Source organism: Xiphias gladius, chromosome 19 (genome assembly GCF_016859285.1).
Source record: "Xiphias gladius isolate SHS-SW01 ecotype Sanya breed wild chromosome 19, ASM1685928v1, whole genome shotgun sequence".
Lineage (NCBI taxonomy): Eukaryota > Metazoa > Chordata > Actinopteri > Istiophoriformes > Xiphiidae > Xiphias > Xiphias gladius.
The window spans coordinates 8675556-8695500 of NC_053418.1; the positions used below are offsets into that span (position 1 = coordinate 8675556).

The 19945-nt window shown below is 38.2% G+C and overlaps 1 protein-coding gene across 1 annotated transcript in view; it reads right to left on the minus strand.

The window, feature by feature from the left end:
* Nucleotides 1–4043: 4043 nt before the first annotated feature.
* Nucleotides 4044–19945, minus strand: part of itga2.2 (integrin, alpha 2 (CD49B, alpha 2 subunit of VLA-2 receptor), tandem duplicate 2) — a 20369-nt gene continuing 4467 nt past the window's right edge. Inside the window, exons 6-33 of the mRNA XM_040154648.1 lie at nt 18513–18622; nt 18230–18321; nt 17464–17578; nt 16787–16914; nt 16488–16636; nt 16021–16171; nt 15558–15723; nt 15245–15321; nt 14191–14329; nt 13198–13343; nt 12952–13095; nt 12346–12549; nt 12012–12142; nt 11671–11834; nt 11220–11371; nt 10913–11023; nt 10418–10503; nt 8974–9115; nt 8585–8668; nt 8381–8457; nt 8211–8294; nt 7992–8094; nt 7789–7899; nt 7467–7577; nt 6739–6852; nt 6510–6599; nt 6039–6155; nt 4044–5649 (exon numbers count right to left, since the gene is read on the minus strand). Coding sequence (XP_040010582.1) covers nt 5560–5649; nt 6039–6155; nt 6510–6599; nt 6739–6852; nt 7467–7577; nt 7789–7899; nt 7992–8094; nt 8211–8294; nt 8381–8457; nt 8585–8668; nt 8974–9115; nt 10418–10503; nt 10913–11023; nt 11220–11371; nt 11671–11834; nt 12012–12142; nt 12346–12549; nt 12952–13095; nt 13198–13343; nt 14191–14329; nt 15245–15321; nt 15558–15723; nt 16021–16171; nt 16488–16636; nt 16787–16914; nt 17464–17578; nt 18230–18321; nt 18513–18622 — 3388 coding nt within the window. The 3' untranslated portion in view covers nt 4044–5559. The remainder of the gene's footprint in view (nt 5650–6038; nt 6156–6509; nt 6600–6738; nt 6853–7466; nt 7578–7788; nt 7900–7991; nt 8095–8210; nt 8295–8380; nt 8458–8584; nt 8669–8973; nt 9116–10417; nt 10504–10912; nt 11024–11219; nt 11372–11670; nt 11835–12011; nt 12143–12345; nt 12550–12951; nt 13096–13197; nt 13344–14190; nt 14330–15244; nt 15322–15557; nt 15724–16020; nt 16172–16487; nt 16637–16786; nt 16915–17463; nt 17579–18229; nt 18322–18512; nt 18623–19945) is intronic.

Here is a 19945-nt window from a genome sequence, read left to right on the forward strand (position 1 = left end):
GCAGTGTTGAATAAGTGTCAGTCTGAGAATGCAGCCTCTCTTTTTAAATCTATAAGGGGTCTCGGGTTGACTGTCTCTGGTGGGCGGTCTCCTCTTCTGTGGGGGTGGGGAGATTTTTTTTTTTTTTTTTTTTTTTTTTTTTTTTTTTCCTCCTTACCGAAGTTCTTTCAATCCCAATCAGGTGACACCGTTACAAGCAACTTTCTCTTGCCGCAACAATTAAAGAATATAAAAATATGCCCGAATTTGTAGGTGTTAAAAACACCCGTGCTCTGGAATTTCGCGGGTTTGCAGACAAACGAGGGGGGGGGGGGAGCAGCAGACTACACAAAAGGTGCCAGTTGATATGAATTTGGTTTTGACCGAGAATACTGTTATTAATGTTGAACTTTTAATCGTTTTAGTTTTCTGATCAAATAATATCAGTGTAAGGCGGACAGCTGGTTTTTTATACGCATGGCTTGGGTATGCGCCTTTCAAGCAATAATAATAATAATAATAATAATAATAATAATAATAATAATAATAATAATGATAATGATAATGATATTAACAATAAGGAAGGTCATTTTCACGAGTATATCCTGAGCTTTATTACTGTATAATCAAACAGGCCCACAGCCAACATACCTATCCGGCCGTAGCATCAGTCCTTCAAATTAAGGGTACTACTTGGCGGTAACTGATATTTTTTCCACCAACTGCAGACAAAAGTGTAAATCTTTTGATGAGAGTTGCCTTTTGGAACATAACCCAGCCCAGACAATAATAGAATTCATAGTAGTCCGCAGCCGCACTGCTAATATTAGAACAGACAGTTGTTTGGGTTTCTCTCCCGGGTCAAGCTTTTAAATATAATCAAACCTGTTTCCGAAGAGGCTTCAGACAGAGGAGCGGGGTGTTGCGTTTCATTGAATGAAACACACACACACACACACACACACACACACACACACACACACACACACAGATCCCCACTCACCGACGCGCAGACTGAACTCCTTCAGAAGTCCTTGCGCGACCTCTTCAGCGGAACTCTGGTTACAGCTCTCCAGAGCAAAGAGCAAAGTGTCTGCTGTACGAATCAGACACCGCGGAGTTAATTATCTGTCGGTCAGGCAGAAGACAGTCTAATGCCTTTTTTAACTCCAGTGAAATACCACTTAAGTATAGTTTATCTACAAAACATGAGAATACATCCAAAAACTCTACAATATCACCATAAAGCCAGAGCTGTAAGTCAGTCTAGCTGAACTGAAACAATATGTATAGTTGCCTCATATCAATTTATGTACCACCACTACAAATATGCTCATATAATATTATTACCTCTAGTTTTTTTTTCTCATTTTTTGAGGTTTGTGTTGGATCCGTCTAACGTTTACTGTTCTTACTGATGCATTTTCATTTCACACTGCACTGGGCAATAACCTTGGTTTTTATCATTAATGCAATTACAAATGATCATAAACACAAACATCCAATGATTAGAGACCATAACTGATACACCAGCAGCACAGAGGTTTTACAACAAAAATGAGCTTTTCTACAACAACATACATATAATTTACCAGGAAAAAGATCATCATGCAGCCTAATAGAAGTTCTAATCACATCCCCATGTTACACATTAATCATTTAGAGCACCTGCTTTCTCTCATCTAACACTAAAGGGAGACTGTTTGATTTTTAGACCTAGACTAACTCGGAGTGCAGTACACAGATCCAACGGCTGTACGGAAGAGGAAGAAAAACCGAAGAACAGAAAGAGAATCTGTTGTGCCTCAATCTACAGGACCTGCCTCCAAAATCAAATCGGCTACCACATCACATATTACCAGCTTTAAATTATGATTAGAAACAGCAAACATTTGGAAGACAAAAAAAATCAAGAATGCAGTGAAATTAAAACAATAAAAATGGCCATAAATAACTGGAATATGGAACCAAAACAAACGTTTTGACTATTATTTCCAACACTTATCACCTTTATTGATCCTGTTTTGGCAAATATCTTCACATTTTGACCTTCCAATGATCTAGTTTCTTAATAATAACAAGGCGTAACTAGATACTGTACTTCCAAAGGACACGGGTAGTGATTACTTTTCTGAGGAAAAGGCTTATCAAATTGATTTAGAGCTTGTGACGATTATTATCGGGGTCAATTAAACAACGTAAGTGCATGAAATTTCAAGAAATTCACATATTTGGATTGAGACCAAACATTACAGTCACAACGTCGGAAGAAGTAAACATCTCTAGATTTTCCTTCATGTAATGAAAGCCAAACAAGGTTTCTGCAATCAATAAGATGATCTGTTTGAGGAAGAATTTTACACTAGACTTACACTCAAATGTCACACTTGAGGAGGTTTACTCTTTTAGGAGGCTATTTTAAATTATACCAAGCATAGTAAACCATTTGATTCTGGAAACTAACAGATTTTTTTGACAATGTTGCCCATACGTCCCTTGCAGTGAAACAAGAATCTGACTAATTCTCAAAACAATTCAATGTCTGTCAAATTAGACAACATGGCCATTTAGGCTATTTTGAGTTCAAATGAGCCAACCAAAAGTTTTATATAAGTTATTGTATTTTTTATTTTACTACACTAAAGTTATAGTTTTTTATGTCACTTGTTGTTCAGGCATTATCATAATATTAAAACTTTAGCAAAAGCAGCAAGTCAGTCTTTGTGACAATTACTTCTTTCAACCAATCTGAAAACGCTCATTTGATGTTGAGCTATGTTCGACAAATCATTCAGTGTCCAGTGTGTGTTATTTGTGAGCTCAGTGTCTCCAAAGAGCTGAAGTTTATAAAACACTTCCTGACATGCAAAGATATTTCTGCCCCGCTGTATCAGCTTTAAAGTGCTGGCTGTTACGCTGAATCCGTTAATGGCATCAGCGGAGGGAGAACCGGTGCAGCCTGTCCCAAGCTCCGAGCTGAATTTGGTTCAAACAGACCCACGCAGCGAATGCTTGGTACTCACTAGCTGATTGCAACTGTAAGTAAAATGACTATCACAGATCATGATATGGCAGTCATCGGTCACACACACACACTCCTGATGCCATGGGGATGACTTTTATGCTGCCAAAAGTTTAGGCTGTAATACTGTGTGGCTCTAGCTACTTCACTCTACTGTAGTGTGAACACGTGTGACAAAATGTTCAAGTTTTTATTATCAATCAAGACTAATGAGAAATTGAGGAGCTGGCCTCCACCATGCCAGCACATCAGTGGTTTGTCCAGTAAATGACGATGCTCTTTTAAAAAGTCTTAAAAAGTAGTTACAATGAAACCAGTGGGGAGTACAGCCAAGATTTAGGTAACTCTAAAGGTTTACCAAGTGCAAAAAAGGCAAACTGTTACTAAACACTGCGTTATGACACCATTTTTGATTGACGAGAACATTGCAACAATTTGTGAGCAATCCTCCTATTGTGGCATGGGTCAGTTGTTTAACTATAACTGCCAATCATCTGCAGGAAACCCCAGAGGGATGAATTTATAAAAGTGCTCAAACATTTCAACTCTATCTCATTTCATCAACTATTTCCACATTGCTCCCTGCACACATATACATAGAATCCAAAGGCTATTTCACAACACTGTAGCACATGATTAACTGTGGAACACGCCACAGTCCAGTCATTTATCAAATATGATATATTCCCTCGTAAGCCCGGGCTTAGGAGGCTGTATTTCAAAACAGACAAGGGACAGACTAGCGCAGCTGTGGGAGAACACGTCAGTCAAAAATGTGAGAAGAAATTAATCAAGGTTTAAAGAAAAATTCTATTGTACTGATGTTTGGAAGGAAGTGGTCCAAGTAGGGTTCCTTGCATGGTCAGAGAGAAGAGAGGAGAGGAGATGAGAGGAGAGGTGAGGAGAGGAGAGGGGAAGAGAGGAGACAAGACGTAACTAGATGAGAGGAGAAAAGACAACACAACACTAGAGAGGACAACAGAAACACAGTCCAAAATGGGTCATAAATAATGATGTATTAATGGATAGTGGTATGGTGTTTTCCAGTCATCAACAGAGCAATGAGGAAATATTGGACAGTCCCAACACGTCATCTATATCATGCTGCCATCTTGTGGCAAAGCTGTACCAATACACATTTAGATCCTGCAGGATTAACTTGGATCAAACATATCACAAACTTCCTACTGTCAGTAAGAAACAAACGTACATATTAGGTGTATTTAAGGAGTAAATTTACTAAGTTGCTGTTTTTAGCAATCAGTAAATAAACAAAGATGCACCACCTCTGTAATGAACAGTATGTAGAGTATAAGTAGAGCCGAAACAGTTATTCAATTAATCAGTTAGTTGATCAACGGAAAATTAATCTGCAATTATTTTGGTAATCGACTGATAGTTTGCGCAAAAAACTCCAGTAATGTGAATATCTTTGGGTTTGGGACTATATGTTGGACAGGGAAACTAATTTTATAACATCACTTTGGAACCCAGGAAACTATGATAGGCAATTATAAAAGAAACTATTTTCTGAAATTTAGTAGGCAAAACCATTAATTGCAAAACTAATCGGCAAATTATTCGATTATGAAAATAATGATCAACCGCAGCCCCTAAACAATATGCTGCTCAAATATTTGCATCTGTCAAATTTTGCCATTAAAAAACAAAAACATCCCCAATATCACAAAACGCTTCAATAGCAATAACATCAACAGAAGCAGCTATTCCATGTACCCATATTGCTTCTAGTCTTTTCATATATAAAACCCAATAGGAAAGATTAGAATTTTATTTTACAGTATATACAGTACAAACACAATGAAACTGAGAAATGGCACATTTCACCCTTTCCACGATAAATATTGTTTCCTTTTTGCATTTAAACTACAGATATCAATAGTCTTAATGCAAGAAAAGTCCTGAGTGCCAGAGGTGGATCTCAAGGCATTTTATGCTACAGACTGACTACCTATAGTGAGTGAGTGTGTGTGTGTGTGTGTGTGTGTGTGTGTGTGTGTGTGTGTGTGTGTGTGTGTGTGTGTGTGTGTGTGTGTGTGTGTGTGTGTGTGCTAAAAAGGTCAATGTTTTGACAAATGACTACCAGATCTTTCTAACAGAAACTGCTATTTGTCAATCACGTTGCACAGACCAATGCAGAAATGAGATGCCTTTACAGTTTAAAAGTCAGGGAGGCAACATTTACATCCAAATCGATAATGGCATCTAAGGCCTAAATAAAGTACTGCACATGGTGCTGTCACGTTGGGGAAAAAAACACAGTTTTTACATCTATTCAAAGTCAGTGCATATCAGCAAATAGTCAATGTACAATCCACAGAGTAAAATAAAAAAAAGACTAATAGTGATCCATAAAATGGACAGAGAATCTAATGCCAGTTATCCACAAACTGAACATCTTCCATTACTTTAAAATGCCCAATTTCCAGTGATTGAGCTATAGTCCATTTGCACTTGACAAGAACCAGTGAGAAGTACCAGTATCCACACTGGAAACAATCCAGCGGAGAGAGAAAGCTGCAGGTTTCCTCCTCAGTTCACAGCACCTCGTCAACATGTGCATGGCTCTGCCCGTCTCCGTCAGCCTCCCGCGGAAGCTGCTGGTACTTTCTTTTGAAAAACCCAAACTAGAAAGTAAACAGATTAAGTTCAGACACAGTTGTAATATCAGTCATAATAGAGAGATCCCAGTGTATATTGTCGATTTTCTGTAAAAATATATCTATATAGCACTAATGTAACAAACTTACATAGCATACTTTTCTTATATCCAGATATTTATGGTAAATACACTGCATTCTGTCGCATAGTTAATTGATGATAAGCGAATCAAGTATTCCTTTTAAAAATGCACATTTCTACCAAAATCAGGTTCATTCTCCTCTCTCACCTTGGCAGAGTTGAAATGCTCCTGTTTACAAATACTCATCGGACATGCCTAAGCTATGTAAATAATTCCCTGATGTTCCTCTGTATGCGGAAATTACTTTCACCAAAAGCGTAGACAAACGCTTACCTTCCACAGTAGTGCAACAGCCAGCGCCAGCAGCAGCAGTCCGGCAAGGACGCTGCCAACAATCACTCCCACTGGAACATCACCTTTCTCTCCTGGTTTACTGATTGTCACCACCACCTGGACAGCAGGGAGACAGCAGGGAGGTCGTTGCATGGTCTCTCACTCAGATATGGCATGATTAACGGAAAATAAACAGGCAAGTCACACATTACACTATGCCCACTGGATCTGTGCAATGCAGAGATTAAAATCACATCTTTTTCTAGTGAACAATAGTCTAACATGATGGCTTCTTATGCTTTGGGATAACTTCTGAACAGTGGTGTTGCATTAAGAGAAGACAGTATACTTATGAGTCACAGCAAGGGTTTAAAATAAACTGGAAACGTCGAGGTGCTCTAAGTTTTCTCTCTTCCGTCTTTGATTTCTTTACCTGAGGCACCAAATCCAAATATTGAAATGTGATCTTACTGGCAGCTGTTTGTGGCCGATAACGAGCAGATCGGGGTTGGAGGTCTCAACATCGACCACAGAGGTCAGCTCGATGGTCTGATAGGTGGCCTGTCATAGCAAAATTTATACCAATCAGACCACTAAAAGCATCAGCAAGATTTTCTTAATTAGCAACATAAGAAAATTAGTGGTAATAAAAGCAGACACAACAACCAGTATTAAAAAAATCATTATTAAATATATTTACCGAAATAAATGTGCCACTCCAGATCCTTGTTTTAACTTTCACAATGTAGTCACTCTTAACTTCAGTGTCTTTGAGGATGCATTTTATATACCCACATTTTGCACTCTTGCAGTCCTGTAAGTTGAAAAAATAAAAATTAATAACAAAAGAAAATCAGTACACAGCATCACTAAAACTCAGCACAACCACAATGACAAATTACTTAAAGTGACTTCTGTATAGGATTATTTTTTTTAAAAATCTTAAAATGTTAGAAAAAAATGATATTCTGCAATAGATATAAGTTAAATCTCTGTAAGTTGAGCCTTTAAGTTTGTAGAGTAAGACTTAGAGGTACAAAGTACAGTACACTATATATACAATATGAATCAAAATAAAATATTATTTAAAAATATTCAACATATAAAATACAAAATTCTAAATAACATCTGTATGTGCAGTTTGTAGTTTTATAATTCATATAGCTCATGAATTATGCATCAAATCACGAATACATGAGAATATGATAAAATCACTTGCAAAATATTTTATCATGTTTTTATATGACATATCGACAAATATCTGTTAGGTACCTTGTGTGCACTGTGTACACACAGATTTAAATTTGTGCATCGCTAGCATCTCTAAGACACAAGTGAAAATGCTGCATGAAAAGACGTCTCCTGAGCAACATCTGAGAAAGTTGACATACATAAAGAGAAAAACATGCAGAGAAATATGTGACTGACCAGTTTCTCGACGCCTCTCAGGCTCTCCTCAGAGAAAGACACTGTGGGGCTCTTCACACCGATCTTCAGCGGATCCACCAGGCTGCTGGAATCACAGCTGACAGAACCTCCCTGCAGGCGTAGAAGCCTTGCGTCATTTACTCGATAGAAATTGCGCTCCCAAACATACAGTAAAAGTTAGAGATATTTTAAACAGCTTGACTTAGAAGATGAAAATTTAGAGATAGAAGATAAAGATTTGGTGTCAACTAGGACATTCATTAAATAAAACTGGTTTTAAATACTTTACAAAGTTGCTGGTATTTGGTAACTGAGTACTCACTGCTTGAGGGTCCACTTTGGTAACATAGAGGAGCGGATTTCCAGCATTAGTGGTCATCGGCAGAGCAATGGTCAGATACAGGAGGCTGACCGGGAAGTTACCTGTTGAAACCTTCGAATACAATTTGTTTCAATAAATATTTTTTTTAATAATTATGAGAAATTAGATGACGATACTTTAAGAGAAGGATTCACTTATTGCACCTTCACTGTAAAGTTAAACTCTGGGCCGATGTCATCTAGAGTTTTCACCATTGTTACTACTTGATTGGTAGAATTTGCCACGTAGAAATTGATATTTGACTGCCTAGGATAAAGAAACCATAAAACATAACACTGTAATGCATTTGCCATCATAAAATGTCAAGTAAAACTGACTAAAATGACAGAAAATACTGTTAAGGTGACAAAAAGTAAAAACACCTGGACAAAACAATCCCTGTATCGTATCGAACAGGTATGGATATGTCCACATTGTTGTCTGCGGGTCTTTCCTCTTTACCATCACTGTCAAGAAAAACGGTAAAGAACATGTCAATAATTTAAATTAATAGACACAATTGTTAATTGAATTTCTAATTAATTCAGTGTACCTCTTGGCCTCAAATTTCACCTCAGCTCGGTTTTGCAACTGATCAAGACTGTATTCAAAATTGAGCTGAAATTTGACCTGTAATGAAATAACATAATGTCTCGCATTACTTTCTGTAACTAGTCAAACAAACAAACGAGCACTGCCATAATCAAATCAAAATAATTCACAAGTAGAGAAACAGATTTTTTTTTCTTGCACTTACCTCTTCATCGTTTTTTAATACTGGATATCCCACTTGGCAAGTGACAGTTTGTGTTTGTGTTGAGGTGCATTTGACTCCATCTGTCTGTAAATCACAACAGAACATAACTGCTGTGTGGCTTTATTATACTGACAATGCATTTATATAAGGCTGAAAACCTTTTTAAAGCCCTTCAAATAACTATTCACCTGCACAGATAGAAAATGACAGAAAATATTCCTTTACACTCCTTTTTTCTAATTAACTGTTGCAATAAATATTAAAAAATGGGTTAGATTCATTTAAGAAGCGTGTCTAAGGAATTGATGGTAATGGATTTATTTAGTGTACATTTTCACAGTAGCATCAGGTTAATGTAACCAGCCTTCAGTTAAACATTTTACACTCACAGGAGGAAAGACGGAGGAGTAGTAGAGGTTGCTGGAGTACATGGCCAAAACCTGAGTGTTGTATGCGTTCTCCTTTTTGTTCTTCACAACAACCTCAAACGACAGTTCTCGGTTATTAGCGCTGACCAGAACGGGAGCTGAGCTGCAACACAAGAGCTCGGATTACTGTCCTCTGCATTCACATGATTTAATCTGCGTATGTCACAGAAAATCAACAGCAGCTGCAAAAACCACATGTGATCGAATGTGTATGAATGTAGGAGAGTACTTTAAGAATTGTTTTATGGTCTCTGTAAAGTCCATTTTCATATCCTTTCATCTGAGTTGATTCGCTGAGCAAATGTTTTAAAATTTTTTCCTTAGCTCACACATCCGACCCCATGTTATGGGCTATGAAGTTGCTGTATAAACTGGAAAACAAATTTTTTGCAGCGAGCAGCCATTAAGACAGAGAAAATAGAAAACGATGTAATGGTTGTAGCCTCCTTTTACTTCTCTCTTTTAAATAACATTAAATAGAGGATAACCCATTTTACTGATTGGTCTAATCTTCACACAGTTCCGTCTTCTCTGTAATATAAATGTGATCTATATGTATCTATATGTGATAGAAGCTGTGTAGTTGAGAATTGATCATTATAGTCACTGACTTGGACTGTAAAAATGTGTTTCACAACTTCACATCAAAGTATTGAGCCCCGAAAAAATATTTCTTTATGGCATTAAATATTCACGACTAAATTAGCAACTCTGAAAGTTAAAGTTCTGAAAAAAACATTTTTTAAGGTTATAGTGTACGTTTTAAGAGTTAAACAGACAAAACTTCGGACTGTTCATCGGGACTGTGTCGGTGCGGTTTGATGATATTTGACTGACAGTGGTCTGACAACATAAGCAACCACACAACTGTCACCAAGTCTGATCCAAACATGATTAAATTCTGACTGCTTCACAGACATACATAACTTCACCTTTTTCCACAAAGCCCTGCCCACCTCAAACCAGTGAGATAAAAACACAAATACAGAAATCTGTCATGTGAAACAACCAAAACTGTTCTAACCGGCAGAAAATGTTATCTTGATGCACTTTAAGGCCCCATCGTTCACAGTAAGAAGCTGGTTGAGAAAAATGTTTTCCTGGGCCTGTAACATGATCCCTCATCCCCAAATGACTCATAGTAAAGTCAGACATGGCCTTGCCCAAGCTTGTTCTCTCACAGTATTATTTTTACTTACAACTTCAACTCTAAATGAACAACAAAATTCCTTATACAGAGGATACCATTGCACATCAAGTGAAATCAAGAAACAAAACTTAAACTTGTCTTTTCTTGAAAAGTGTATGCTTTGCATATGATCCTGTGTATTGTACGTGTAATGGACCGCAAGTATGACATGTTATATCTTGTACTATGCACTTGACACAGCTCAGTGATTCTCACCTGGACGCCTTTGAGTCTGTCGTCACACTCAGCACCAGATCACTGATACACACGTCATCAGGGCCACAGTCTTTCGTGAAGGGGATCTGAGACAATAACAGAGCAGCAAAGTCAGCACAGGAGGCCGCTTTAGTCTTCAAAGGTGACGTTTCAAATGATGCCTATTCTCCTATAACCTCTATAGAATTGGGAAAAACATAACACAAATGAAACTTTTTGTATTCTTACTGCATTGGATAAACTTGAATTTTGATTTTGGGAAAACACATAGTGTGTAAATCCGCAAAACTTGTGTGACTAACTGAAACACTTCAGTTTTGAAACCCAGTAATTATCACACGCACACCATGTCATTTTAAATGACTGTACAAACACCTCTGCAGAATAACAAGTACTTTTAAAATCTCCTCTCACTGGATAGGTTTCTTGTAGATCTCTGACAACCCAAGACTAAAGAAAATTAACAGAGATTCATGTACTGTATCAGCCACTTACAAAGAACTGTGAGGCGCTTGGAGAAAATTTATCAAGGACGGGATTCACATCTGCATTCTCCTGCTGGATTTCCACTTTCAGACTGAGGGAATTGACAAAGTCTGGTGTCTCCTGTTGCAGAAATCATATATGGACAAATCAGGAGACAATTTTTTAAAATACTTGAGATTATGTCTTTTCTTGGAAATAAAAAAGAATAAAGCAATATATATATATATATATATAAATATATCAAAGACCTGATGGTCTTTGATGACTGCACATAACTGAATCATAAAAAATCCAAACACACCAATTTCATTCTTACCTGAACATAAACCTGGTAGTCTCGACACAGGGGTGTAGATAATATTTTTGCCTTTTCTGTGAGGAAGCGTTCATTGTTTTTTGTAAACATTCCTCTTGACGTCACTCGTGAAGCCTGTAAGTCAGCGTCCAGAGTCAAAGTGTAGGATATATCTAAAAGAAATTAAGACAGACTGTGTATGACACACTCTTTGACATCTGAGTTCAATCTTTTTTTTCTTGAAAATGATTAGGATGGGATTTGAATATCTTTAAGCAATAGTTTGACATTTTGGGAAACAAGCTTATTGGCATTTGTTGCTGAGAGTTAGATGAGAAGTCTGGAAACAGGGGCAACAGCTGAGCTGGATCTCTCCAAAGGTAACAAATTCCAAAAATGTTTCCCAAAATTATTATTAAAATATTAAAATATTACTTTAGGTAAAAGGAGTCTAACAGGTAATCCGATTTACCAATGGGTCCAACGGGATTCACAGGCCTGAATTCAGCACTGAAACAGAGGTTGGTGTTGAAACATGGAAGCTTGCGCCCATTTATGTCACAGGGTTTGTTGAAAATGTTGATTTTATTAGGGCTGAAAGAAGCTTTAGTTGTGACTAATGCCACACCTCTCGACCTGAAAAAGAGTGTAATTTCAAAGTTTTATCAGCTTTGCCAGTTCTAAAATAATGGGCTCATTGACTGAAATAATATAATGTAGAAGATCATTGCATAATATACACCACTTTTAATCCTTCACAGTTTATCATTGGTGATATTTATTGTTCCCACATACTGTGCTGGCTTGACTCACCAGAGCTGCACCACTTTGCCATAGGCACCAATTGAGATGTCTGGGAGTGTATCACCATTCAGATCTTTGTAGCTATCTAGGGACCTTCCAAAATACTGCAATTGAGGATCCAGTTGGGAGCCAAGGATTCTCTGAAAAAGACGAAAACTGTCATCACTCATATTGTTACAGGGTTGAATAAACTAAATGTAATATACGGTATTCGTCACATGAAACACAAACTTTAATTTGAGTTAATTGTTTGCTGTGCTCCAAAGGCACAGGACCACCTAACACGTAACGAACCTTGAACATCTGTCAGACTTTAAGCGAACACATCTGTTTCTCTCCGTACCTGTGAGAACTCTTTGTTTAACGTCTTCTTCTCTCCATTGTAGATGTAAATGACGCCTTTTTGCTCATCTTCTAGTGGGGCTCCAACTACAACATCATTGTAACCATCGAGGTCCAGGTCAGGAATGGCGGAGATAGCCGTCCCAAAACGTGCGTTCTCAGTTTCGGGTGGACCGTTGAGGAATCCCTGCTCATTCAGTATACCCTTCAGGTGATAAGACAGAGAAAGTATGGGGCTGCTGGAAATAAACATCTTGCTACAGTTCCTTTAAACTTTAGAGAACAATTAATGGAATCCACGTCACTTTACAAGAAAGGTTGATTTATAATGCATTGAGGTGGTCTGAATTTTAAAAATGAAATAGTGTACATCAGCTTTCAGAATATCTCTTTGACTTGTCTTACAAACCAACGACTTTTCATCTTGAGAAACTTTCTAAATCATGAAATGAAATGTAATAATGCACAATGTCTTTTCATTTGCTGTAAACTGCCTATCTTTACGTCCAAGTCTGAAGGGTGACGATGACTCTCCTGTTCACTGTTGCTCAGGATATCCAGACCACAAAATGTTACCATAAAAACTGACGTTTTTGTTCATTTTCACCTTGGTGACAGAGAAGAGATAGACCCTGCCTTCTTCTCTCTTCAGGTCACTCATGAACATGGGGGCACCAACCAGCAGGAGGTCTGTCACTCCGTCTTTGTCCACATCCAGGGAGCACAAGACGCTTCCAAAGTACGACCCAATCTAGGACAACAATTGCTAGCTGTTTACTGATGATGAGTCAAATGTGTTTGGTCAGGTTACACACCACGTTTACACATGTACCGTATCCTCCAATGTCAGTACCTGTTTCCCTCTCTCAGAATCTATAATAGCGGATTGCTTCTGAGCGTTGACAGTGTAGACGATTACTTGTCCAGAGTGGTTGGAGCGAGGTGCACCGGCCACAAAGTATAGTGTAGACCCATCGCTCAGCGTGGTGACAGAGTAACCTGGAAATGCCCGCAAGTAAAACATTTACGAGTTGACATCTGAACTTGGAACATCTTCTTACATAAACAGTGGCGGATTGTAACTAAGTATACTTACCGAGTATTTACTATTTACTACTTAAAAACAATTTTGAGGTATTTGTACTTTACTTGAGTATTTCCATTTCATGCTACTTTTACTTTGCTACATTTTAGAGGGAAATATTGTACTTCTTACGCCACTACATTTATTGGAAAAATATAATCACCAGTTACTTTGCAAATTAACGGCTCTGCACATCTACACAGCATTTTTGAGTTATTCTGTCTGATTAGACCTTTAGTCAAGCGTAAATTGGGTGGAGCTATACTGGGAACTGAGTGATTTCACTCAAGATGAGGTAGATTGATTTCCAAATTTAAGTTATTAGGACAAAGGAAACATATTTTGGCTTTAGTCCTGTGGCCACCACTGCATAGTAAAACGAATGTGGCTATGAAAAAGGCCACTAGAGATTATGCAAATCATTTTTCTATGGTCCTCTACTTCACAGTATAATACATGACGAAAGAGGTGGTTGGCTGAGAAGCTGACAATTTCACAAACCACTTTCCACTTAAAATCACCAAACATATTTGCCACACCTATGCAGCTCTGTTGAGATGTTGAATTGTTTTTGAAATACCATCCATCAGCCACTGTTGCCCAGAATGCGAAGACCTCCACTATGACTGCTAAAGCCATGCAGCTGCAGTGTTTACACTCACATCACAAGCTGAGTCAAAGCATTTGATAACAGCCCTCCTACCCTCCCATACTTGTATTGTGTCATGCAAAGATTTAAATGTAAAAGATTTAAATGCCTACCCAGTAATGAGCTGTGGTTTCTGTCTTGAAGAGTCCCCTCAAAGGCGGAGAAAGGGAGAATGTCGACTTCTGACCCCGTTTGATGGACGACAGTCCCACTCCAAGCGTATGCGCCGACTGCTCCCAGCATCATTACATCCTTCAACAGCATAGGTCAAAGACCAGTCAACAGAAACCATGGAAATACTGTACTACTGTAGATCACAGCATTTATATTTTTGGTCCTCTTTTTGGTTTCCTAGCAAAAATTCAACAAGTGGTGGTAAAAGAAATTATTTAAGGTCATGGACAGACCGCTGTAAAAAAAAACCACAGCTTCCTATTTCCTTTCAGTGAGAACATTGTGCTGGTACAGCAGAAGGGTTGTGATTCCCACTGTAGTTTGTGACCTCTCAGATTCTATGGTTAGTATAATTCTTGCCACTTCAAACCGTGGTCGCATGTGGTGTTTTGATTGCTGTTATCAAAAATGATTACTTAATAGTATTTTTGTTATTATCACATCTTTTTATAGCACTGAGAGCAGAAACTGGTGGCCAGTGGTGTATTTGTCTGTATGTGGAGCATTCTGACAGATTCTAGAGTAACAACAGACAAAATATTAAGGAGAGTCGGGCAAGAACATGGGTGCTGGCTCAACCTTTGTTTTCTTCTATCAATACTCTCCTGTCACCGAATACACCCAGGTGCACAAAGCAGGTACCATGTACTGTAGCATGTAGGCTACCTTGTGGAATTGTACTAATTTTTTTCTCTTGTTAATTCTCTTTTCTCAAGATTATTGTTGCTGTGATTGCTTTCAAGATTTCTCTCTTAGAGGAGTAAAAATCCCTGTGCAATACCTTGACATCTAATAGGCCTTCAAACTGGGCTTCCTTTATCATATTTCACTTATGTGCACAGCGACGTACAACCCTTCACAGTTTTGCTGCAGTGCTTTTGCAAGTTTGAGTCTGAAAAACAGCCAAACATGAATTTGCTGTGTCACAACTGAATAAATAAAAAAGTTATTAAAAAAAAGCTTTATAAAAGTGTACAAGGCAGCGTTCTGTACCTGTTGGCTGGAGTAGTGGGCGCTGAATCCGACCTGGGACATCTCCATTTGGAAGTTGTCACCCCCTTTTCCGGTGCCTTGTGGGACCACACCATCATGCAAACAGCAGAATCAAAAGCAAAGTAGCAGATCGAGAATCACACAGAGTGAAAGACGTGTATAGAACACACTTTGTTTTAATCATCTCTTGGGATCTTCAACTGCAACAGATATGTTGTGACATGTGTGAGTTTCTTTCAAAAGGATATGAATGGGCATGCAGTGTCAGGCATAGCACATACAATAACAGGAAGGGTAAGGAAATAATATGCACCCTCTATGTTGAAGATGCGGTCTCCCAATGTTCCAGCAATGGTGGAGAGAGCTGCCTCTTCGGACACATTGAAGAAGTACTTCTCTGTGGGTAAACTGGCAATGGATTTGATTTCTTTTATTAGGTTTTCTGTGTTGATGCTGTTTCTAATGTAATAACCCAAGACCTAGGAGAAAAGGAGAAGTCAGCAAAAAAAAAAAAAATCAGGATTGCAAGTGAGTGAGTGAGGTGTAGCTATGCAAACATAAGCTTTTGGTATCACATTTTTACAGTCATAATGGTCAAACTTTGTAATGGAAAACAGAAGTGATGCTCAAATCTCTTAATTGGTCTTAATGGTTGCAGTGTTTATGTTAAAACAAAACACACAGATATTTTTCAAAACACCACCACGACTACTGTATTAACTCTCATTAACCTCATGAGAGCTAATGAGGTGTTACAATGGCAGGTCCTCACTTACGGCGATACCAAAGCGGGTGATGCCTTGTCTCTCACACTCTGCAATGACTCTATCCCTGACAGCCTCGTCATGCGACTCTCCGTCAGTGACAACCACCATCACCTTGGCAGCACCGGGTCGGCCACCATTGATTGGATTGAAACCCTTCTGACTGAAGAGAGCACACACAAGTTTCCGCTTTCACTTTTAAGTTCTACAATTCAGTTCTGTTAAATAAATTGGCAATAAAAAAGTGACTATGCCACACATACATTTCTTATAAATGAAAGATGTTAGTGATGCAAAAATCAATTTAAATTTAAATTAAAAAAATCATTCTGCCTTAGTCAGGTAATAATAAAACACATGAACAGACAATCAATTAATAAGAATATAAACAAGGAAACAAACACAAAAATAAATATTAACATTTCCAGATAAATGCATATATACATATGCATAAAAGTCAGTATTGCTGCAACACTAACCTGGCAAATTCGATCGCATGGAAGGTATTGGTAGAATGACCATACATTTGTGTGATTCTGGATGCTGCAGTCATCACCTCATCTTTGCTTTCAAACTCATTCAGTTTGAATTCAAATTTGAATTGAACGGCATACTGAATGACGCTGACCTGGGATAATAGAAAATGGTGTGAAAGAGCACAGAAAGCTGCCAGTAGTAACCACAAAACAATAAGGTAACCAACTAAATTAACTCAAGATTATCCCCTGCTTCATCTCTGCCTACGTTTCCGATTTCGGCTGCCGAGACGTGACGTTACCTGTGTGGTTTTGGGCCCAATGTCGAGCGCAGGTATTAGTTTCTGGAGGAAATCGGTCATTGGTTCCCAAGGATAAATGCTGTTGGAGCCGTCCAAAACAATAACAATGTCCATAGGCCCTCCACATGCTAGAAATGTCATAAAAAGGGGACACAATACGTTTAAGCAGCTGTGATAGATCTAACTGGGTTTATACACTTTATGTTACTGCTGACCATTTTCTGAAGTAATCTTTTCTTCCTTTCATACAGCTGCTGGTTTCAGTTCATGCCAATACATTTGAAAAATACATTTTGCAGACTTTAAACTTGCCTGAAACAGGTAATGTAAAACAGCTAGCCACCAAAAATTGCAGTATAATGTGCTTAAACAGCTGCAAGCAGAGACACTTTCTTGCTGGTGGGTTCAAGAAAGCTCCAGCTTTCTGAGTTCAAGAGTAGTGGATGAAAAGCAGAGCACTGATGAGTTATTTTGTTAAATCATCATGTTTTTGAACCCAGGAGACAAGAAATAACTAAAAGAAAAACTGAACCCAGAAGAAAACTGTGACAACACTGTTATGGACTTCTTCCATTCTGACATTAACTGAAACTTGCCTTGTAAGGATGGAAATTATTCTGAAAGATACTTAACTCTGCACAACTTAAAACATCAACAATCACATTAAAACTTCTTACTCTGGACGGCAGGAGAGAAAGCAGGTTGAGGCTGAAAGAGGGGGGTCATTTTTGCACATATTCCAGGGTAGAAGTCTTGAGTGCCACATAGCTGTCCCCAAAGAGGACCACACACCTGTATAAGATGACCACAGAAGAAGAGAAGAGACTTACTGGATGTTTAACTTTGTAACTGCCTTTAAAAGCTGCCAAAAAGCTCTTATGTCTGTATCTAATAGATTTAAATTTGACCAAACCACATTAAAGTGCTTTTGATGGGAAATAACATTGAAATGAAACCTGCAATGCCATTCGGTGGGTACTGTTTTATTCAGTAACCTTTGAGCCTGGCACTACTTTCTGTTACAGCAATATGTTTTCCTGAATCACTGACATACTTCCTGCCACCTAAAAACAAGATCTTAATGTACATTTCAAAGGAAGTCATGAATTAACCAGTTCATGGCCACAGTGCTGTATCATCCAAGGGTGTTCATCTTGTAATTATAATTTTTCTAACACCAATTGAAGGCTGTGTTAATAAAAATGAAAATCAAAAATTCCTAATATCCCATCAAAGCAATTATCATAATAAATTACTGAGCACATAGACAAGAAATAGATTTATGAGAAATATGTAGTACTTTAGGTTAAAAAAAAAAAAAGCAAAGATACAATCTGCCAGTCTCTGAAATAACATAATTTTCTTTCTATTTTTTGTGTGAAAACACACACAAACACACACAAACACACACACATACACGCGCGCACACACACACACACACACCATCAAACCATTGACTACGGGCATCCGGGTAAGAGTCAAACCCAGGCGCATGTTGTCGTTGATGTTTCTAACATCTGGAATACTGACAGAATCTGTAAATAAAGTAGCAAAGACAACATTTCATTAAAGTTCAAGGAAGTTCAGGATTTCCCCAGAGCTATGTCTGGGGAAATCCTTGATGTTTTTAAGATGACACATCCTTGCAGTTATGTTTAGGCTTTTTGAAGTACATGGCCAATGTTAGAGAGGTCAAAGGTTAAATAGCAAAAATGCCAAACCTTACCTTGAAGATTGAGCTTGTCGCAGCTGTTTCTGAACCCTGTGACTGGACACTTGTAAATATCCCCCTTCTTGTTTCTGATGAAATCACTCCATGGAGCACCAACCAGGAGCCTACAGAAAACAACAATTTACATTTCTTCGCCGCTCTCATAAACACCCGCCATAAGAGGCATGCCTGAATGTTTTAGTTTACAGTGCATGACCCCCTGTACAGGCAGTAGTTGAATGAGCCTCTTCCAATTTATTTCAAAATGTTTACAGAATTATCTGCAGATGTTAACATGTTGTTATAGCAAAAATAAAAGTCATTGTACTACTTTAAAGGTATATCATGTCATTTTTCCACATTAAAATGTCCCAAAACGACTAGAACTATGTTATATATTTCATTGAGTTGTGTACTTTCATTCTCCCAAATGTTTCCAGCAATTTTCAAACCTAGAGAAATCCATAATTTTAATCAAGGTAACGGTCCGTTTCATTTGGTCGCCTGTCAATGGCGTCATATCCACTTTGCGCATGCGTCAGAGTGGTGGTCAGAAGCAGTCAAAATGGACTCGTTATCCGTGAAACTGCTTTATTAAGTGTTTTTACCGGGTTTAATCACTGGGTCTGGTTGTTTTGGAGAGGAGGAGACCTCCGCGGATAATTCGGCTCCCGGTAAAAACGGCCTGAACATCTGGATCATAAGTTATCAGAGAAACAAGCTGAGCAAATGTTAGTGACAGCTCGGCTCGCAGCCCCTCAGGGGCGATTTTTAACGTGAAACTGCTTTATTCAGTGTTTTTTACTGGTTTTAATCACCTGGTCCTTTTGTTTTAGAGAGAGAGAGAGAGAGCACGTTTAAGTACATGTCACCACCAAACTTTACTGTAGGAACTTGTGCGTCACTTGTAAGACAAAAGTGACACATATACACAAATATCAGTCTGTATCATTTTAAGTCTGTGTTATCTTGCTCTGAGAATGCATCATAAAGTCATCTATGACATCTTTCTAAGTAAGAAACTTAAGAAACTGCAAGTTCACACAGAAAATATCAACCTCAAACCCCACACCATCCCCACATCACAACATTCACATGTTGCTTGCTGTTGGCGATATTTGATTTACACAGGAAACAGGATGTATCACTGTTTCTTTCTCATGGATACCGCTATGGAATATACAGTCATAAACCACTATCAGATACTGTACACCTCCCCCAGTTACACAAACGGGACACTCCTCCAGACAGTGAGTTACTCTATGAGACCATGAGTCAGAGTGTAATACATCTTAACATCACTGAGTTCAGTTAATGTTTACCTAAATGTTAAAAAAATGAGTGAGGGAAAAAACAGGAGAGGCTTTAAACATGGATTGTGTGTGACACAACCGCAGATCATGGCAGCTCAGACAAAACTGAGCACTTAGGGTTTTTGAGACTACAGC